The sequence below is a fragment of the Meleagris gallopavo genome, chromosome 28 (assembly GCF_905368555.1).
Source record: "Meleagris gallopavo chromosome 28, MGAL_WU_HG_1.1, whole genome shotgun sequence".
Taxonomy (NCBI): domain Eukaryota; kingdom Metazoa; phylum Chordata; class Aves; order Galliformes; family Phasianidae; genus Meleagris; species Meleagris gallopavo.
Genome location: NC_139431.1, coordinates 645,312 through 666,262, shown reverse-complemented (window position 1 = coordinate 666,262; position 20,951 = coordinate 645,312). Strand labels below are relative to the sequence as shown.

The window sequence follows — 20,951 nt, the reverse complement described above, 5'->3', positions numbered from 1 at the left end:
CCAGCCCCAGCTCAGGGCAGGGCGCTCCCCACCAGCACACCATGGTTGTGGCTATCAGAACCCCGAACCACGGCAAGGATGCAGGTGTCCCCCACTGGGGTTGCATCCCCAGAGCTCCACTGTCCCTCACCACCGAGTTCCCCATCTCTTCCCTGCCTCCAGCAGGGGGGGGGGGGTGCAGTGCCGAAGCATCCAATGGCCCCAGGGGGAGCCCAGCTTTGGCACACCATACCTGGGCTTGGGGTGCTGGCATCAAGACACCAGGTGTAGACCCCTGGCAGCATCCCAGTGCCTGGGGCTTCCCCACTGCACCCTGAAGCTCTGCTTCTCCGCTGCAAGCTTGCTCACCCAAATGCCCGTCTCTTTCATAGCCTAACAGTGCCAAACTCTGCGTGCTGAGGACGTTCCAAGGAGCTCCTCTCTCCAGGACCTTTGCCACAAGGCCTGGGGTGCAGGAAAGCAAAGCAGAGCAGCAAGCACAAAGCTGCTGGGGAGAGCTGCACAGGGACATGGGGACACACTGTGCCCCAGCAAGGACCGGGCTGAACCGGGCAAGGCCATCAGCTTCCCAGCTCAGGGACTTGGATCCAGAGAAGTTCTTACCCAACCAGTGCTGCTGCCAGTAACAGGAATATGGCTTATTCCACCCAGCAGGAGTGGGAAGGGTGGGTGTGACAGCAGTCGGCTCCTGGGGAGCAGCAGCCCATTGGGAATGGGGGGGGGATGCGGCCCCCCAGTGGTGGGATGCAGCCATAGGGTCAGAGTTGCCAGAGCCCCACCTGGGCTGTGCTGGGTGCCCACAATGGGGCTCAGCTGTGGGGGATGGCAACGGGTCCCACTGCAGCTCCTCCAGCACTCAGAGACCTCTCCATGTGAAGCAGCCGCAGGGAAGCATCTGAAGCGATGGGTTTCTACGCTGTGTCATCAGGAGGCAAACAGCAGCTCCAAGCACGATGGGAAACACAGAGCTCCGTGGCTCAGCCCCTGCTGACACCGCAGTGTGGCCCACACTGCATCCCCGGGGTGCATCTCCTCCAAGCGCTCCGTCCATGTGCTCCTCCTGCATCCCCCCAACTCCTGCAGCACAGCTCCGCCGTCCCTGCATACCTCTCCCCAGCAGCAGCCAAAGCTGGAGCAGCCCAGCATCTCATTCTCACCCTACGGGAGGCACAGCAGGAGAGGGGAGGCAGCCAGGTCTCCCGCAGAGGTCATGGATGTCCACGCTGGTGCTGGAGCCCCAAGCAAGCACAGTGAGTGTGGTCATCCCGCTCCGGTGACACCTCCATGCAGCGATGCTCGGCGATCCCCATGGGCAGAACGGAGGCGGTGAGGCCGTGGGTCGGTGATGCAGCACTGGGGAGGGATGTTGGGTGAAGGGGATGGGGCATGCAGCCAGAGGGAGCGATGCTGGAGAATGAAAAGAACCATCCGAGTCTTTAACCTCTTCCCCTGGAAGCTATCGGGACTGTCTGGAAACCCTTCCACAGCTGTCAAAGGGTATTTCAGCTTAAAACAGAACAACGACAACAAAAAAGAACCAAACCAAAGGTTGCGTAACTGAGGTATCAGTAGCTCTGGGTCGCTTTGAATGTCCGCCGCGCCGGCTGCAGGTCTTCTATTTGTTCTTCCCGAGAGCTGCGTCCACTTCTTCCTCTGGCTTCAGTGAGTGCCACTGGGCGATGGGCCGCCGCGGGTTGGCCAGCATGTCAGACCAGTGCCGCAGCTCTGTGCCCGTGGAGTTGAAGCCCGTGAAGATCTTGCCGATGGCTTCGTTCTTGCCCAGCTTGTCGTAGTCCAGCACCGTGATGACCACCTGCACTTTCTGGAGGAGGAAGCTGTCGTTAGAGGGGCAGAAAGGCAGAGCCCCACGGATCCCACAGGGCTGAGTGGCCTCTTTTGGGGCAAAGTCCCCTCCATCCTTCCACCACTCCATTCCACAGAGACAGAGGGTCGCAGTGGGGACTTCGCCCATCCTCACGTGGCCACTCTTTCTTTGCCTGAGCACTGCAGGCCCAGAAGCAGAGGAATGGGTAGATGTGGCACTGAAGGACGTGGTTAGTGGGCATGGCGGGGATGGGGTGCAGTTGGATTTGATGAACTTTGAGGTCTTCTCCAACCTTAATGATTGGATGATTCTATGAAAGCCCCAGCCCTCCCGTCAGCTGGGTTTGAAGGTGCATCTCCAGACCAGGCTCAGGGATTGGGTTCCAGCTGGACCAGCAGCTCAGCAGGAGGCCTCAGACTGCTGGGACGTCCTTCACTTCCCCCCACCCAGATATCCCCAAGGATGTCAGCACACCAACCTGTATCTGCTCAAAGGGGATCTCGAAGCTGAAGGACTCGTTGAAGTAAGGGTTTAAGGTCTTCTTCTTAACTGTGGTCTTCTTCTTCTTCAACCTCTTCCCATTCTGCAGCAGGTGGATCTTCACATAGGGATCTGGGGGAAGGGGGGTGCATCAAGCAGGGCTGGGACTCACATGGGACACCCTGGGGCAGATCTCAGCCCAAGATGAGGGCAGTGTGAGGTGAGCAGTTCGGAGGTTTGTGGATGGAAGCCAAAGCCAAAATATTTCCAATTTAGGGAGTCTCTGGGCAAGGGATGGAGCTGCCCTGCCTGCTGTGGTTCTCCTTGCAGGAGGGCTGGGACCAGCAGATGCCCCATTGATGGAGCAGGAGATGCCGGCAATGAAACCAAACCTTGTCATGCACCGAGAACTGAACTCTACCCTTCCCAAGGGGCAGGGGCTCGTCTTCCCTACAGCCTGACTTCAGGCTGCCTCCAACAAAGGAGTCTGAGAGCACTGGGATGGATCAGCAGGATGACGCCCCCGAGCAGCACCCACCTGAGAGGCCCCCAACATCCATCTTCTTCAGGTTCTTGGCCTCCAGGATGCAGACAGTGAGCTTGCCGGCCGTGGGCACGTACCGGAGGGAGATGCAGATGTCTCCAAGCTTCTCTGGCTGCCGAGCAGAGCATTGGCAAAAAGGAGGAACTGGGTCAGAGCCGGCTCACGGCACTGAGATGGGTCCATCCCGAGTGCTGTGGTCCATTCCATGTCTCAGCTCTCACCTCCTCCTTCTCACCGCTCTGCAGGTCCCGCCACTCCTCGATGGGTTGGCCCAGATCCACCGTGTTCATGGGCACCTTCACCTCACCAATGATGTCATGCTTGGAGAAGCGATCGAAGTCATAGATGGCCATCACCAGTGTCTTCCCACCCAACTCTTGGTAAGGGACCTGCACAGGGAAGAGCCACCAGGTGGCAATGAGCCCCAGGGAGCCTTCGGCACCCAGCGAGGCCCAGCTGTGGGTCAGGATGAGGCTGGGGGACAGACAAGGTCCTCACCTTGAAGGTGAAGGTCTCGTTGAAGGCAGGGTTGAGTGTCTTCTTCTGCACCTTTGTCTCATACTTCTTCTTCTTGTCGGGGAGCAGGAACACCTTGACGTAGGGGTCTGAGGTGCCACCCATGTCCAAAGCTGGCAGTTCAGCTGCTTGGAGGATCCCCACGGTCAACTGGAGGGGACAGAGTGCCTTCAGCACAAGGGCTCCCAGCCCCAGATGGGAGATTTTTCCTCCCCAGATGCACCCCCTGGGTAAATCCCAGCCCCTCCAGCACCTGGTTTGCCTGGAAATCATAATCCAGTGAGAACTGCAGCTTGCCCAAGTTCTCTGGCTCCTTCTCCTCTTCTTCACCTTCCCCCTCTGTCAGTCCTGTCTCTGCGTCGTCATCGTCCTGGTGGCCAGAGCAGCACCCAGGGAGAGCAGCACAAGGGAAAAGAGTGCTGTTATGGACAGCACTGGGGAGAGACCAGGGCAAGGCAGGGAGCTGGGTGTTTGTATGGCCCCACTGATCCCCTGCGACACAGCATCCCTCAGTATTTGGGAATCACAAAGGAACCCCTTGCTGCAGCATATAGGTGGGGATATGCACTGCAGCATCATGCCCCAGACCCACTGGTCCCATGAAACCCCCCTTCCCCCGTCCCTGGCCCCCATAATGGAGAGATGGTCCAGCTCTGCCCTGCACAGCACCATCCACCTGGAGATCCCCAAACCCTGGGGACACCAAACCAGCAGACCCTTGGCAGCACCCCGAAGGACGTCACCTGGTTGCCCGACTTCATGTCCTTCATGTTCATGGCATTCTTCATGCCTTTGCCCTTCTCCTTCTTGTTCTTCTTCTTCTTGCAGCAGCATTTCTTGCAGATGCAGAAGCAGCAGGTGAGGAGGAGGAGGCCAGCAACCACTGCGATGGCGATGAGGGCCCAGGGCGGCACTGCAGGGACAACAGTTCAGCCTCATCTGGCCCCACCACCCCACACCACGCAGAGATGTGGGGAAGGGTCCTGGGAGGAGGGGCAGCCACTCACAAGGGATCTTGTTGAGCTCAGTCATGAACTTCTCCCTCAGCTTGGCAAACATGTCCTCCTTGCTCTCTCCCGGCCCCGCAGCCTCGGTGGAGTTCTCCATGGTGGCCATGGGCATCGTGGTGGCCGTGGCCTCCGGGGCCATCATGGATGCTTGCTTGAATGTCATGGTGGGACTGGGGAACCCTGCAACACAGCACAGGTCCCTTGGTCCCCGCTGTGCCCCTCAGCAGCCATGTTTCCTGGCCCCTTTACACCTCCAGAGCCCCTACAAACTCCCTGCAGGAGCTGCAGATGCTGGTGCCATCCAGTGGGGCCATGGAGGCACTTCCAGCCCAAATGGGGTTGAGATAACCCGTGTACCCCTGTGCCCTCTCCCACTGGAGATGTCCCCTTGATGGACTCGGTGGCATCATATGGGCCCTGTGGTGGGGCTGTTCCATTGGTCCCTGATTGCATCACAGCACACAGAGTGCAGAGCTGAGCTGCAAATGAAGGTGACATCCCACAGCCCCAGCCATGAGTTCCTCCCTGATGCTCCCAGCCTAAAGCTCACATTCCAGCTCAGCACCGTGTCCCAGCTGTCACCTCCCAGCCCTTCAGGCTCCAGAGCAGTCCCCAAGAATGGGGACACCCAGCCCAAGGGGTGCAGATGTGGCACTCACTTCTGCAGCAAAAGCAATGAGGACACCAGGACCCAATCCAGGTGGCCTCCATAACCCTGGCGTAGAGAAGTAGGCGGAGAGGTTTGTCCCACCCACCCCAACTGAACCCCTCAGAAAGCACCAAAACAGCCCAAACTCATCACTTCCATCCCTGCTGCAGTCAGTGCTAAGGTCACTGCTTCACCACCACCCGAATGCTTCTCTATTGAGAAACCACAGAACCCAAAGGCAGGGCCAAAGTTTTCAGGCTGCTGGTGCTGTTTTGGGGAACCTAAAGCCCAGGACTGCAGGAGGAGGTGCTCACCAGCCCTGAGTGCTGAGCGGGGCTGGCACCAGCCCTGCCTGCAGCTTGGAGCAATGCCTGCAGTGAGCAATGTCTGCTGCAAGCCCTGCCTGCAGCTCTGAGCAATGCCTGCAGCACCGAGCAATGCCCGCAGCTGAGCAATGCCTGCAATGAGCCCTGCTTGCACCAAGCCCTGCCTGAGGGTCTGAGCACCTCCTGCAGCCCCCAGTGCTCCCCTTGGAGCTGCATCAGGACGTGCCCAGCTCAGAAGCTCCCACTCAGCCCCAAACCCTTCCTCCCCCTCAGAGGTCCCAAAGCAGCAGCAGCCCCGCTCTGCTCTCTCTACAGGATGACTTTCTCTGCAAATTGCTGATGAGGACATTTCTGCCCATCTGTTATGGAAACGGCAGAAGCCATATCATAGAGGTGAGGATCCGGGGGCGAGAAGCTCTTCCCTCTCTGCACCCATCAGTGCCCCCCATCCGTCTGTCTGTCCGACCTTCCTGCAATGCCACAACCATGGGTTGCAGCGCAGTGCAAGGAAGTGCAGCCAAGTGGGAGGAGGAGGAGGAGGCAGCCTGCACCTGTGTGCACGTGCGTGTGCAATGTCAAGGAATACGGCCATGCACAGTGGTGTGTAAATCATTGTGCAGTGTGCAAGGATCTGCAAGCAGGTCTGCATGCACCGAGGTGCTCGTGTGCACACAGGGCTGTGCGTGTGTCCCTGCACAGGTGTGTGACCTTGTGTGCACATCTGCTCATGGCCATTTTGGGGTGCAAGTGTTATACATGTATGCAGCTCTGCTGGTTGTTCTTGCACACGGGTGTGCATGGTGCTCACATCTGTGTGCGCATGGCAGCACTGCAGCCTGTGTATGAGCACGCAAGCCTGTGTGTGCACATGCTCTGCATGTGAGTGCATGTGTGTGCATGGCTGTTTGCAGGTCATGCTTGCACACGTGTGTGCACACCCTGCTTGGAGGGGTTGGTGCACAGCATTATTTTTTGCACTTCTCTGCTTTGTACCTTCTTGCCTACGTCACTCTTATTTACTTAAGGAGAAAGTGGCTGCAGAGGTGCAGGGCTGGAGCTGTGGGGCTCCTTCTGCATCCCAGCACCCGCTAAGCAGGGTCACTAATTAGCAGCACTAATTGCTCCCACTGGTGCTGGTGGGAAACTGAGGCACGTGGGGGGGGAGGGGGCTGCCCTGGGCCCCACAGCCCCACAGAGGGGGACTCCTCCGCTCAGCCCTAAGGATGACATTTTCCATCGCTTTTGGTATTGCCTTTTCACACCATGAGCCCCAGGGCATCCCCACGTCCCCCCTCTGCCACCACCCCACAGTGTCCCCTCCGTGTGCAGTGCAGTGCAGTGCAGGTACAGCAAAGGCACTGCAATGCAGCGCTGCAGGGCTCAGGTCTGTGTGTTGCTTGTTGTTTTTTTTTTCTCTTGCACATTTTTTTCTTTCTGTTTTCTGTCCATTCGAAGGAAAGCTGTTGGGGGAAGGGGAGAGGAGTAGCTCCCTTACCCCCCTGCTGCTGTGTCCCCTGTGCATTCCATTCACACCCATCTCCCCTTGGCTCAAGAGCAGATGGGGGTACAGCACCAGCAGCACCACAGGGCTCTCACCCTCGCCCTGCAAACCCCCATGGAGATCCCCCTGGGATTCCTCCATGCCCTGCATCCAGCTGCAGTTTGGGCTCAGGGAAATCCCTCCGGTGATCCCTTCATCGCTCCCATTCCCATACAAAGCTTCAACCCACAGAGCCTCCGCAAGAAAAAAGGGGGTCCGGAGCTTTCCCCATGCAACAGCCCCCAGGCACAGCAGCACCACAGTCCCCACTGCCCTTGGCATGGAGGGGAAGGGATGGAGATATATGGACTGGAAGAGGGATGGGGCTGCAGCCGTCCCTATCGCAGCTTCCCAGGGCAAAGCAGGGTGCATGGGCAAGAAGTGGGGGCTGCCCAGGACCACAAGGACCAGAACCAGACAGAGGTGTGGGGACATGCGGAAGGGCAGAAAACAGCAGCTAATCATGATTAATGAAGCTCAGGCAGCAATTAGTGGCGGCACGCCTGGATGGCCGGCTGCAGGAGCTGCGATTTGCCGCGCCCGGGTTCACGCAGTGGCTCTGCCTTGTCCCAGGGTGACCCAAAGATGGGGTCCAACCAGACAGCACATCCCACAGAGGGAAACTGAGGCACAGTGCAAACAACTGCCATGAGGGGGGGAACAGCGTGAGCTGCAGAGAGCTCTGCTGGGGCAGCCAGCACCGATCCCAGCCGAGATGCGGCACAACCCCACGCAGGGAGCAGCTGTGCTGGAGGTGCTGCTTTGAGCAAGGACCCTGCTCCTCCATCACAGCCTCTGTGCTATTGAAAGCAGAACCTGGAGATGCAGAGCAGTTAAATACAGTCTTAAAGGTAGCCTTCATCCATCATTTGGCCACCAGATTAATGGCTCAGGACGTTCCCCAGCCGGAACGCGCAGCTCCCTCTGCCCAGCGCTGCTGCAGCTCCCATCAGTGCAGCACACACAGCTGGAACAGCTGAAGGTCGATGGATGCATGGAGCTGGAGGGTGAAGATCGCACCCCACAGCCCCAGCCCACACTGAGCCCAAGGGAAGGGGCTGGGAGTGCTGTGGAGATGGGATCCACAAAGTACACAGGGGGGTGAAAACAAGCGGTGAGTGCACGGTTCCAAAGCGAGCAGCTCTGAGCTGCGCGTGGTGCACCTGACATCCCAGGGCTTTTCTCAGGGTCCCTGCAGGGCTCAGCTGTCCCAGCTGTCCCCTGCCCAGCAGGACGCAGTGTGGGCTGCAGACAGCACTCCCTGGAGCTGCTGCAGTGCCATCAGTGAACGCACAGCAGCTGCTTTTCTCCTGCCCTGTTAAAGCATTTGGCTCCTCAGCGCTTTGGAGACCCCGCGGAAGGCAGCTCCATGGCTAATTAGCAGGGAAGCAAAGCAGAGATGGCTCCGAGGCACCTGCAGAGGCCATGGGGTGCTGGGAGCAGCCCTCCTGGTGCACAGCACAGACACGGCCCCGTGCTGCAGAGAAGTTTTGGCTCATGTGTTGTTGCAGTGCCCTCAGCCCCCACACAATGACACCACGAGAGCTGCTAACCACCACCACAACCCTCCCCAAACTGCTGACAGGCGCTGCCCATTCCAGCCCGCTCCCCACGCCATGCTGGCTGTGCTAAATAGGGCAACAGAAGGCGCTGGGGCAGAGCCATCCCAAGCAGCCGGCTGTGCACCAGGTTGGCACCACGAAGGCGTGATGTGGCCGTGTTGGTGCTGCTCTGCCCACGCTGGGACGCTCCATGCTGTGCCATGGAGCTGCGGCGTCTCCCGATCAATAGGAGGAGAAGGCAGACAACGGCTCCTGGGGCAGAGCCAGGAGCTGAGCCAGGAGCGCGGAGTCGAGCCGCATCGATTTTGGTTTGGAGGAAGGAGAGTGATGGCACAGTGTTGGCAGCCCCTGCCCACCTCGCCTGCTCCCAGCAAACCTGGGATCCCAATCCCCCAGATCTGTCTGGCTGTGCAGATGGATGAAAGCCGCCGGGCAGCCATGCAGCTCCAGGCCCTCTGCAGCCTAATCTGCAGCCCTGCGATGCTCCCAGGGATTTGGGGCACACATCACACGTCCTGGAGGAGCAGCACAAACAAACAGGGCTCGCTGTGGTACGAGGTCTCCTGCCCCAGCCATCTTTGGTCACGGCCCACATCCCCAAAGTGCCACCATGCACTGAATCCAGCTCAGACACTGCCATCGTTCCAAGCAGCAGAATGGTTCCTGCAGCCCCTGCAGCACCTGCACAACCACCCCATGGCACCAGGGCCAACCACGCACCACCTCCAGCTCTCTGTGGGACAGATATCCCTGAGCACGGCACCAGGACTGCACCTCCTGCACCTCCTGCCAGCAGCAGTCGCTCCCTCCCGTCTCCCAGCAATGCACCAGCCCAGAGCCCTGCTCTGCTGCACTCTCTGAGGAGGAGCAGAGGAGTAAGGAACACTAAAACGATGCCTTTAAGCAGAACCCACAAGCTTTCCTTGAGACGTGAGCTATGCAGAACACCACAAAGCCAGGAGCCCCTTCTGTGCAGGGCTGTGGACGCAGCACTGCCTGCATTCAGCAGTGCTGGTTTGGTGCAGAGTGCAGGATGGCCACACGAAGGGACACACCGCAGCAATTCAACACAGCACAGAGCAATCCCAGCATGCGGGCTGCAGCATGGGCACATCCCATAGAAGTATCCCATAGGGACAGGGGTGGCCCCTGCCTGGACCCAGTGGTCAGACCCCATATGGTAGCGATGCCCCATGCAGCCAGCATCTGGGGGGATCAGATCCCATGTTTTGGGGCTGGTCGGGATGGGTGATGCAGGGCAGTGGGTGGCACTTAGATTCCAGCCACACACTGCCTAATTTACAGTTTAATTAATAAATGGGGAATTATGCTGAGTTGATCCAATACCTCTGGACGTGCGATGTTATCAAAATCCCATTACCAATGAAGGAAGGCATGAAGAGCAAAATTAGCTTTGGCATCTGAAACATTTCAGCCGATGCGATAACACAATTATTAGGGCTAGTAATCAAAGAGCACTTTGGGGAATGTGGGCTCCTGTGGGAGCTGAACACAGGGTGGGGATGAGGGGGGAGCAGAGGGGCTCCCACCCCAGCAAGCAGAGCGATTTGCAGCCAAGGGCAAAGCGCACAGACAGCCTCCCCTGCTCAGAGCTCAGGGTGTGGGGACGCACAGAGCTCAGCAGGACAGCGCTGAGCTCTGCTGCTGGGGCTAAGGGGAAAAGAAAACAACACCGGGGTTGGAAAGCAACTCGATCCCATCTATTTGCTTTGGGTACTGATCTTGCTCGAGGACACCCCACCTCCCTGCGCAGCCAGGAGGAGCAGAAACTCAAGCAATAATTAGGAACCGCAGTCATCTGGCACCGGGAGCTGGGCCTCTGCCAGCAGCACCGTGAGCAGAGAGCAGCACCCGCTGCCGCCCTGCAGGAGCCCTCTGCGCTTCGGTGCCCCTCCATCAGCATCCCATGGGCTCCAGCAGCAGGGAGCTGCTCCCCCAGGAGTGAGTGTTGCAGCACCCAATGAGCTGCTGGGGGGTTGGGGGTCAGTCTGTGTTTTCCTGTCCCCCTCCTGCCGTGGCATCGGGCGGAGGGCACAGAGCCAGGGTTGCCCGAGGTGCTGCGGTGTGGGGGACATTGGCACACTGATACTGCTGGGGTAATGTGGGGGGAGAAAAGCACTCTTACAAGGGATGGGGTCCAGGAGCTCCCAGTAAGGGGATCCCACTGCCCAGTGCAGAGGCTGGAGATGTGCAGGTGACTGGGAACAAGGTCAGATCCATCCCTGTGCTTCACCACCTGCAAGAAGCGGGCAGAGCATCGCTCCCAGAGAACACGGGGCTGTTGGGGTGTCCGATGGGTTCGTGCCATTCCCGAGCAGTGTGGCTCATGTCCCACTGCTCAATGACCTTGGGTGCATCACCTCTCACGGCACCCCACGCTCACCCAGCGCCGCAAACCAGCAAAGCCGCTCTGCTTCTCTGCAGCAGCCTCCAGCCACGAGCACTGACCCCCACGGTGAGGTGAGAGCCCCGGGCATCCCGCAGGGCCCCAGCAGCCCACGGCAGCGTGGCCGAGGAGCTGCGCTAGCGAGGATTAATGCAGCAGGCAGGAGACGACGCCTGCCGGTCGTTGAGCTCCCATACAGCGCGCACAGAGCGGAAAATCTGCAGCAGCACCTGAGTGCACCATCAGGTAGAAGTTTTGCTGCTGCAGAGGGGCGGGTGGGGGGCCCCTGGGCAACTTGAAGTGGTGAAATCCCAGGGTGGGTGTCATCACAGGGAGGATGTCATACCAGGGCAGTTAAGATCCCAGGGTGGGTGACATCCCATTGCTGCACCAAAGGCGCACGCAGTGCAGGGGGACACACACGGAGATTCCAAAGCTTGGGGTGCAGTTGGGGACCACCGAGCAACGCGTGACACAGTCACCTTGTCCAGCTGCCTTTCCCCGTGCAATTGGCAGAGCTCTTTTGGGATCGCTGCCGCTCCTCTGAAAGTAGGCTGCGGGCGGGATGTGGGCACACAGCCCCGCGTAGCCCAACGCTGCCGCCCCGCACCGCTCCACCGCCGCACCCCGCGTGCAGGAGGAGCTCGGAGGATGCTGCAGCCCCGCGAACGGACCGGCAGAGCTGGCCGCGGTCCAGGACGCGGCGGAGAGCCCCGGGAGCTGCCGGTCCGGAGCCGCGATGCTGCCGCCGTTTACCCGCATCGCACCGCACCGTGGCTGCAGCTGCGGGAATGGGGAACCCCCGGCCATCTCTCAGCGCCGGGATTCCAAGGGCGCTCCCGGCCCCAAACGCGCGTGAGTGCGGGGCTGAGAGTCGCCGGTGGTCCGGGGCGCCCTGAAACCCGGGGGGCGTCCCGCATCCCGAGGGGGTTCCCTCATCCGGGGGAGGGGTGGTTCTCTCATCCCGGGGGGGGATCCCGCAGCCGTCACCCCCGCAGACGGAGGAACCGAGGGCGCATCGCCCTACGGGCAGCCACCGGCACAGCCCCTGGCACCGGGCAGCGCCCAGAGCCCGCAGTCTCCTCGTGTCCCTGAGATCCCGCACCAGCCCCGCACCGACACCGGGAAACGGCGCTGCCACCCGCACACACCGGGGACGGATCAACGGGGGAGAGGGCAGCCCCGTCCCGCAGAACCCGCACCGCTGCGGCACCCGGGGAGCGTCGGAGAGAAACTTCGGCGGGCGCGAACTTACCGTGCGCTGCGGCGGAGCGCGGTGCGGTGCGGTGCGGGACCGGTGCGGGACGGGTGCGGGCGCTGCGGCAGCACCGGCCCCTCCGGGCTCGCGTGCAGCGGCTCCGCGTAGCCCCGCCCACTGCCCACAAGCCACGCCTCCTCCCTCGGAAAGCCACGCCCCTCTCCGCAGCCCGCCCCGCCCCCAGCGCTGTGCTCGGCGCGGGGTCCCCGCAGCGATCCGCGGGGCTGCGGGCTGGGAGCCGCCAGACCCCCCCCACCCCGGAGCTCCGCCTGTGCCGGGTGCAGCCAGGAGCCCTCCGTGCAGCCCCGAGGGGACGTGGGGGGCAGAAAGGTTGGGGTCACCTTGGGAGCGTGGGCTGGTGGTGTACCGTGCCGGATGATGTAACTGTAGTCAGCGCCGCGGTGCCCCAGTGGTGCTGCTGTAGCTATGGGGCGATGATGTATCTGTGCATGGTGCCGCTGTACCTATAGAGGGTGATGATTTAGCTATATGGGGCGCTACTCAGCCTATACCGGGTAGTGCAGTATCCTATAGGTGCTGCTGTACCTGCATGCACTTGTGGTGCTGCAGCATCCATACACCACATGCTGCAGCACCCCATGGGTGCCACTGTACGAATATGGGCTGATGTTGTGCACATACTGGGTGCTGCAGCACCCCGTGGGTGCTGTCATACCTACGGGGATGGTGTAGGTACACCTACCACGTGCTGTCAGATCCTGTAGAGGCAATGCTGACACAGCTTGGAGCAGTGATGGAGCACCTGGTGGGAAGGCAGAGCCAACCAAGGGAGCTGAGGTGTGTGCAATGTACCTGAGTGACAGAAAGGGGTGGAGCCAGGATCCACCCCACCCCAGCCCTCTTCTAAGGTCTGGCAGTGGAAGTGAGAGCATCTTGCTGGAGATCCCTGCCTTGTGGAGGTCTTCTAAAGGTAAGCAGTTTTTCTTCTGTTGTTTCTGTGTCTATGGTTGCTGTGTTTGGGCTTGTCCTCATTTGCCGCAGCCCAGGACTTTGTTACCCTACTATTATTGCTGTACTTTCCATCACATTACAGCATCACACACCCAAACTGAGTGCAGGTGCACCTGGAGTGGATGCAGTGGTCCCCCAGGGTCGCTGCTGTGGCTGTACGGGGCAGCAGCCCACCCACACCCAGTATAGCAGTACAGGTGCTGCTGTACCTGTATGGGGTGCTCTGAGGACGAGGGACCTCAGCCCCACTCCACAATTGCTGAGGCAGGCTGGTAGCTGCTCGCTGCCATCCCTGTGCAGAACCCGGGGAGCCAATGGGAAGAGCCCCCATTAAGATCCTCACTGTGCTGGCATTAATTCACGGCTTCTGGAGCAGTTTTCCCTTCCTGGCACGGCTCTCTGGAGTGGAAAACAGCTCCAGGGCACCATGCAGCCTCCCTGCAGGTCCTCACCTGTTCCCCAGCACTGTGCACAACAGCCACAGCCCCAACCAGGGCAGCATTACAGCCCCCTGGGTTTGGGGCACTGTGTGCAGCGACAGAGGACACGCAGCCAGGCAATACAGGAGATAACTTTATTGAACCCAATGGTGTGAGACAGACGACCGAGAGAGACATGCCGGGTGGTGCGGGCGGCGTGGGCAGCAGGAGCTGACTTGGTGCAGGGCTGGGTTGGTTACTGTCCTTCGGAATGAGCCTCAAGCCTTTTCCTGGCTTCCTTGTGTACTTCCTTTAAGTAAAAACGACGAATGGTGGCAGAGTCCAGATGGTGTTTGTTCCCTCTGATTGTTCCCGCAGCTATGTACAACGTGGGGTTGCGTTTCCACATCAGGTATAAAACGGAGCGAGTTTACAAACTTGGAGGCGAGGGAAAAAGCAAAGACAGACAGGCGAGAGAGCAGTAGAAATCTGGACCAAAATCTTAAAGAGAAATTTAAAAAGTGCTATAAAACCCCTCGGCAGGAACACCATGCAGTTAAGAAACACAAAACCCAGTCAGTTACACAGATCATCTAAAACAGGAATTTGTCCATTTTCGTCTTTTATTTAATTAAAAAAAGGTTTGATTCTTCTTTTAATAGAAAAAAGCTAAAATTGTAAGGTTCAGGCCACTGGGCAGCAGCAGCTCGAGGGTGGTGGGGGGCTCCTGGTGCTCCAAGGGGCTGCGGGCACCTTTGGGGTGACGGCACCTTGGGGCCAGCAGGCAGCCTTAGCACAGTGTCCCCATGGGGACAACAAACACCTGGCGGTGGCAGGCAGCCCTGGGGATGGGCAGAGCAATGGTGGGATCCATGGGTGTGGGCACCCCAAGGGATGCTCGGTCCCCAACCCCCCGATGGGTGCCACCACACTGGGGGGCACCAACAGGAGCCACCAATGCTGGTCCCCTTCAGGTGAGGGACCCCACTAAGAAGCCCCACCAGCACCCACCATCCCCAGGGCTCGGCTGTAGCTGCTGTTCATCCCACAGGCTTTGGGCATCTGCACCCACAGGTTATGGGGCGATCCCACGGGCCACAAAAGGGGACACTGCAGTGCGCATCCCATGGGGGGTTTGTTGGGTATTTTGGTGGCTCCGTGGTGGTGCCAGGGATGAAATCCCAGTGTGAGGCTGCACCAACGCCGTGCACTGCGGGGCTCCTCCAGGGCACCCAAAGGTGCTTTGTGCCCCGTCCTCAGGGCGTAGGGTCCTGAGGAGGGCGAGAGGAGAGTGCGGGTCCCCAACCTCGAGCTGCTGCTGAGCCAACACCTGGTACAATCAGAAAAGAAGTCAGCACAGCACAGTTATCACAGAGTACAAAAAAAGGAGAAAGACGCGCAGGGTCGGACCCCGCCAACTCACGCAGGGCGTTCGACTACGGATCTATTTACAGCGAGTCCTCAGCTGACAACACAACAGAAGGCAAACAGAAAGCCCTAACGTCCAAGCCAGCGTGGGGAGGGGCAGCCCTGTGCAGAGGGGCTGGCAGCGGGGAGGCTGTGGGACAGACGGAGAAGTGAGCACCATGGGGCCGCGCGGGAGGGCTGCGCGGGCAGGAGAGCACCGAGGGCAGCGGGGGGCACAGCGCCCCAGGGAGGTGGGGGGTCCCTGAAGGCAGTGGGGGCAGAGCAGCCGTGGGGAAGCGCTCCCCTAAAGGTGCTGTGCCCTCTGCAGGACCAGGAGGAGGGGAAGTGAAGGGTACTAAAGGGACCAAAGGCAGTGGCCCCAGCTGGGCAGTGCTCAGCGAAGCACCAGCACCACGGTCCCATCCCATCCCAGCTGGCTTTGGAGGCATCAAATACAGACCGTGACTGTACCCCCACCCCCCACCCCCCTTCAGCCCTGCGTGCCCCCTACCCACAGGGATTAAGGCAGTGCAGGGAGCAGCGCCTGTGACATTGCACCATAGGGCCAAGGGGACGCGTGGCCCCAGCTGGATGTCCCCAAAGCACCAGTGTGGGTATGGAGAGCCCATGCTGAGAGGGCACTGTGCGGCTGGAGGGCACAGGGTGGGTCAAGAAACCCCACAGGGCGGGTCAAGAAACCCCACGGGGCAGTGGTGAGCCAGAGGCACGGGGACAATCTCAGACACGGCTCTGTCCCTGTGCCACCCACCCCAGCAGCAGACAGGGGACAAGGAGCAGATTGCCATGCCTTGCCCCATGGCACCGTGCTGACCCTTGGCAGCCCCCGGCCCAAGGCCAGACTTTGCCTTGTGCTTTTGGGGAGGGGGCCTCCAGGCAAAGGGGCGCTCCGGGTGCACCCGACTACACCACCTGCCAAGACCCATCCCAGCCAAGATATGAGGCAACTGGAGAGGTGGATTTGGGGACTGGAGGTTGTCCAGTGAGCACCAGTTGTGTGACGGAAGTGTGTGAAGGGGAGTGGTGGAACCAACAGCTGCAAAAGAAACCAAAAGGAAGCAGAGCTGCTCAGGGGAGGGGAAGCGATGGGCACCAGAGCACGGGCCCAGGATTGGGAGAGCGAAGAATCAGAACAAAAAAGGGAGCAAAGCAAAGTCTGGACTCGGTCAAAAGAAAAAGGGAGGGGGGAATAATAAAATAAAATAACCGAAGCGGGGTTTATTAGGTTGTCCTGGGTGCAGCGGCTGCCAAGCAGGTTAAATGAGGAATGTACAAAGAGAGCAGCGGGAGCACGGTGCCGGACAGACAGACACGGGCACACGCTCCTCCCACCCCCCAACTCCAGCCCGGGGGCTCCCACGGGGTCCCTGCCCCACGCAGGGCCCATCCTGCAGCTCCCTGGAGCGGGGGCTTGGCCGCAGCGGCCCCAGAACCCGAGAGTTTGCAATAGAGACAGAAAAACCAAGGAGAGAAACCAGGATTCTCCTACCCCCAAAGAGGGGTGGGGAAATGGAGCCTCACACTCCCCCACAGCAGAGCTGAGCTTCCCCACGCTGTGCAGAGCTGCACAGGGCCCCGCTCCTCACCGCTCGCTCACCAGCCCCAGCCCTGCGCTCCAGGCTACCGGAGGAGGAGGAGGAGGAGGAGGAGGAAGAGGAGGAGGAGGGCAGCCCGGTGGCCACCCCCTGCACCTGGGCCGGCATGTCCGTGCCTCACAGAGTCGATTGCAGGTCGGGATCCACCATGGTTTCACGGTCCGGAGACTCGATGTAGTTGGCGGCTTCCTGGAGCTTCAGCAGCATGGCCATCTGTGGGGAGCAGTGCATGGCACACAGCCCAGCTCTCCTTGCCCTCACGAAGAGCCCACCCCAGGAAGTGGGGTACTTTAGAGAGTAAAGCAAAGCCTGGAGATGTTGCAAACCCTTCCCCCCCACCATTGTGAGCTGGCCTTGATGCCTATGGCTCAGCATGCGCAGGGGGACGGGCCGTGGTGCACTGAGGGATGTGGCTAGAGGGCACGGAGAGATGGGCAGAGGGATGGACTTGGTGATCTCAGAATCATTAAGGTTGGAAGGATCACTATGATTCTCAGAATGGACACAGTGGGGATGGGGCGGTGGTTGGACGTGATGTTATCAAAGGTCTTTTCCAAACTTAATGACTCTATGATTTCCACTGGAGCCAGCATCCTGCACCCACCAGGAAGACCCAACTTTTCTGCATCACCCACTCAAGGTTTTTACACCAAAAACTAACTGGGAAAGCAATGCTCAGCTCCATGCTGCTCTCCCCCCACCAGCACCACCCACCCCCTTCCCAGCACACCACAGCCATACCAGGGGGTCCGCGTCCAGGGAGCTGGGCGTTGTGTCTTTGACGGTGCGCTCCTCGGGGGGGGAGACAGTGCTATGGGGTCCAATGGTGGGCGGGGGCAGGTGGTACAGCTTGGACTGGTCTTGCTGTGCTGATGGCCAGGGCAGGGTGTCCCGCACCCACTCCACGGGGTCCTCCCAGGCTGCCTTCTGCCCGTGGACCTGCAGGCAGAGGGCAAGAGAGGTGGCACCTGCACACCAAACCTTCATCCCCCCACCAAGGGACCGCTGTGCCAGCACACCCCAGGTGCCACCAGCTCTGAGCTGGGCCCCGGTTTGTGTCCTCGTGCGCCAGGATGCGCCGGGTACCTTGAGCCCATCTTTCGCCCCCTCCTGCAGATAAGGGATGATGGAGTTGTTCCACAGGTCAATGAACCAGGTCCGGAAATCCTCAATTCCAATGGGGCAGGACAGGAAGAAGCAGGGACCTGCAGGAGGAGGCAGAGTACAGATGGGAGCTGGGCTCTCTGGCTCCAGCCACCTGCCCCGTGCCAGCAAAGCTGCACCCAAAGAAGAAGATGTAGAAGAGAAAGGCGAGCCTGGCCATACCGATGAGGAAGTCGGAGGTGCTGTGTTTCTCCAGAAAGGTGTGCAAGTGATACCAGAGCTTGGGCACCCAGTCCAGCACACGCAGCAGCTCCTCCTTGTTGGCGTTGACGTCTGTGTCTGACTCCAGCAGCTTCCTCCGCAGGTAGCGCACCAGGAAGCCATTGGCTGGCTCCACGTTGTTGGAGAAGGTCAGCATCCTGGGGGAGACCGGGGTGCTCAGGGATGGGGCTGTCCACGTACCACAGTACCTCCCCAGCCCTTTCATGGTCCTCGGACCCTTAGGAGAGGCTCCTAGGACCCCCACATGGCCCAAGCCCAGGGTTGAGGCAATCAGACCCTTCTAGGATGGCAGGGAAAGGCACGGGGCTTGGTCCTCATCAGGCTCCCCAGTCACAGTACGTGTTCCTGGGACTGCCCAGCGGCAAGGACTGACAGCCTCTGGCCTCCCCAAGCCCACAGGAATGCTCCCCAGGGATGTATAATCCTAAGGAGTTGGATCCTTACGGGTCTCCTCCATCTTGGAACAGTCTATGATTCTACCTGAAGCTGAGATGGAGACCATGGTTCGGGGTCATTTTCACAGGCTGGTTGGTGGTCCCGATGATGTAGGGGCTGAGTGAGAGATGGGATCAATGAGAAAAAGCAGCCTGCATCACTCCCAGCCGCAGCAGAGCCAGGCACATACGTGGCCGTGCCGCCCCGTCTCCAGGAGGCTGTGCTGGATGGGGACACAGCAGAGTTCTCACCATTTGTGGTACTTGCAGGTGAGCGCGCCGTTGACGAGCTCACTGATGGAACCCGCCTCGCTGAGGTCGTCCAGGAGGATCACCAGGGGCACGTCCGCCGTGCCCGTCTCCCTGTCGATCTGGTTGGCCAGGTTGGAGAGGTACAGCTGCAGGTCCTGCAAACAACGGAGCATCACGTATGGCATCAGCATCAAGTGGGACAGCAGCACCGGCGCCGATGGGGACAGTCCCTCACCTTGCAGGACTGCTGGTGCATGTTGAAGGTGCTGACGATGCCCTCGGTGACGTCCCGGCCCGAGCGCTCCACCAGGTACTCGGCCAGGCGGTTGGTCAGGTACGTCTTGCCGGTGCCGCTGGGTCCCGAGAGGATGAGCCGCCGGTGCTTCAGCAGGAGGCTGATGTAATGCTGCATCATGGGCTTGGGGATGAGCGTCTCGAACACCAAGCTGTCCACGCACTTCTCCTTCAAGCCTGCAGGGAGGGATGAGTGTCCCGCTCACACCCTGTGGCACCAGGGGAGAGAGGGAGGACGGGACAGCCGTGGAGCCTCTCTGCTCACCGACCTTTGAGTGTCACCACGATGCTGCTCATGCCCCGGCGGCACAGCGGCAGCTCCGGCGGCTCCGTGTCCAGGACCCGCTTGATGTGGCTGATGCTGTAGCCATAAACAGACTCAGTGCTGAGCCCCAGCGTGGACGCAGGATCCATCTTGGTGATGTAATCCTATGAAGACAAAGACCGGTCTGTTAAAGAGCGAGCAGCGCTCAGCAGCTCCCTGAGTCCCCAGTCAGGACCCAGGCACGGAGAAGCAGTGCACAAGGAAGGCTCAGAAGAGGAGTCACGATGCTCCTACCTTGAAGACCTGGCAGACAGCCTCATCCAGCATCTTCCAATCCACCTTCCCGCTCACCTTGGTCCAGCCCAGGAAAAACTCTTGTTGCTTGAGGTCCTAGGAGCAAAGGCAGAGATGTGTGGGTTTGAAGCACAGCATTTTGCCCCACAGGGACAGGTCGGGATTCCCGCACAGCCCACGCTTACCCCCTTGATGATGTGCTGGGGTGGCATGCGCACCACGATCCTCAGCGTCAGCTCATCCTTCTGGGTGCCAGCACTGACAGCGTCCATGGGAGACATGTCTGGGGGCAAAGCAGAGTCGGGGGGTCTGAGTACACCCAGCCTGAGCCAGACCCTGCACAGCCATCAGCACAGGCAGCTCCGCCAGCCCTACCGGCGTCCCCCGGGCTGGGGCTGAAGGCATGGCCCAGGGAGAGCCCCAGCGAGCGCCGCGGCGACGAGGAGGCCGACGTGCTGGTGATGTGGCCAGGAATGGATCCTGGCACCGCCGAGGGCCCCGGAGCCACTTTGAGCCGATCATTCTCTGCCTTCAGGAGATCCACCTCCAGCTGGGGGAAGAAGAGCAGGACGGGCCGGGTGAGCAGCCGTGTGCTGGCAGTGCCCAGGAGCCACGACAAGGCTCTGGGGAGCGCAGCCACCCCCACCTGCATGTTATGCATGGTCTCCCGCAACTGCTCCAGCTGGTGGGCCGAGTTGAGGGCCTCCAGGCGGATGTCCGTCAGCTTCATCTCCTTCTCCCACAGCTCCGAGCGCAGCTCTGACACCTCCTTCTTCTCCGGCTCGCCCTCACCGTGCGCCTGGAAGAGCCTGGGCCAGGGAGAGACCGAGGTGTGCTCAGGGCTGGGGCGGGGGCACAGCCACCCCACAGCCAGCCCTGCTCCCCTGCACCACGCACTCAGCCGTGTCGATGCCCACGGAGGAGGAGGTGGAGGATTTGATGGAGGGCGAGGCGGTTTCGGTGGAGCCGTGCTGGAGCTTCGGGGAGGACGGGGCTGATGAGTCCGGCGTGGCGATCTCCTCAATGTCCGAGTAGGACGAGGCCGACTTGGGCCCCTTCTTGATGCTGAAGGCTTTGTTGAAGGAGCTACGCAGCTACAGGAGACAGAAACACTCTTGTTAGAGACAGCCCCGCAAACACAGTCCTGGCCCAGCCTCGTGCCCATGCCCACAGGCAGTCTGAACTGGGACCAGTGACAGCAGGACCACCACTGGGGCAGGACTGCTCGCTACCACCACCCTGCACAGCCACCACCCCAACCAGCACCAACCACAGGACCCACATCCCAGCCAGGCTCCCCCACCAGCACCCACACTGGGGCACTGCACCAACATCCTGCTCCATCCCAAAGAGCAGACTCCATTCCGGCAGTCACCCAGCAGCCAACCCAGCAAGCAGGACATTGCAGCACCCAGCCGCTGCAGAGCTGGGTCCTGGGACCCCTGAGCCCCTCTGCGTCCTCCTGGAGGTGTGGGGCACGAGGGTGGGCATGCAGCAT

General features: G+C 60.3%; 2 protein-coding genes across 7 annotated transcripts in view; both read right to left on the bottom strand.

Moving 5' to 3' along the window:
• Window positions 1-1,613: 1,613 nt before the first annotated feature.
• On the bottom strand, window positions 1,614-12,233 carry SYT2 (synaptotagmin 2). 2 transcript variants are annotated; one of them, XM_085210437.1, is made up of 9 exons: window positions 12,115-12,233; window positions 4,373-4,555; window positions 4,109-4,278; window positions 3,619-3,735; window positions 3,348-3,515; window positions 3,071-3,238; window positions 2,844-2,961; window positions 2,304-2,437; window positions 1,614-1,822 (listed from the first exon to the last, which is right to left on the bottom strand). In XM_085210437.1, the coding sequence occupies exons 2-9, from the start codon at window positions 4,536-4,538 to the stop codon at window positions 1,616-1,618; spliced, it is 1,248 nt and encodes a 415-aa protein (XP_085066563.1). In that variant the 5' UTR covers window positions 4,539-4,555; window positions 12,115-12,233; the 3' UTR covers window positions 1,614-1,615. The 2 variants fall into 2 exon arrangements, with proteins under 2 accessions (XP_085066563.1, XP_085066564.1); XM_085210438.1 differs by lacking the exon at window positions 3,619-3,735.
• A 1,416-nt stretch (window positions 12,234-13,649) lies between these two features.
• NAV1 (neuron navigator 1) overlaps window positions 13,650-20,951 on the bottom strand; it is a 46,858-nt gene continuing 39,556 nt past the window's right edge. For all 5 annotated transcript variants that reach the window (XM_085210644.1, XM_085210646.1, XM_085210645.1 and 2 more), the window contains 13 exons: window positions 20,351-20,547; window positions 20,100-20,262; window positions 19,829-20,003; window positions 19,639-19,736; window positions 19,454-19,549; window positions 19,164-19,323; window positions 18,836-19,071; window positions 18,601-18,755; window positions 18,395-18,466; window positions 17,855-18,051; window positions 17,615-17,733; window positions 17,270-17,467; window positions 13,650-16,741 (listed from right to left, as the gene is read on the bottom strand). In XM_085210644.1, the coding sequence (XP_085066770.1) occupies window positions 16,646-16,741; window positions 17,270-17,467; window positions 17,615-17,733; window positions 17,855-18,051; window positions 18,395-18,466; window positions 18,601-18,755; window positions 18,836-19,071; window positions 19,164-19,323; window positions 19,454-19,549; window positions 19,639-19,736; window positions 19,829-20,003; window positions 20,100-20,262; window positions 20,351-20,547 (1,962 nt within the window). In that variant the 3' untranslated portion in view covers window positions 13,650-16,645. The remainder of the gene's footprint in view (window positions 16,742-17,269; window positions 17,468-17,614; window positions 17,734-17,854; window positions 18,052-18,394; window positions 18,467-18,600; window positions 18,756-18,835; window positions 19,072-19,163; window positions 19,324-19,453; window positions 19,550-19,638; window positions 19,737-19,828; window positions 20,004-20,099; window positions 20,263-20,350; window positions 20,548-20,951) is intronic.

Coding starts and splice junctions, on each gene's coding strand:
- SYT2 (XM_085210437.1), bottom strand. CDS start 4,538: ATGACATTCAAGCAAGCATCCATGATGGCCCCGGAGGCCACGGCCACC. Junction 2,962..3,070: donor AGAGCGGTGAGAAGGAGGAG/GTGAGAGCTGAG, acceptor TCTGCTCGGCAG/CCAGAGAAGCTTGGAGACAT. Junction 1,823..2,303: donor TCCCCTTTGAGCAGATACAG/GTTGGTGTGCTG, acceptor TTCCTCCTCCAG/AAAGTGCAGGTGGTCATCAC.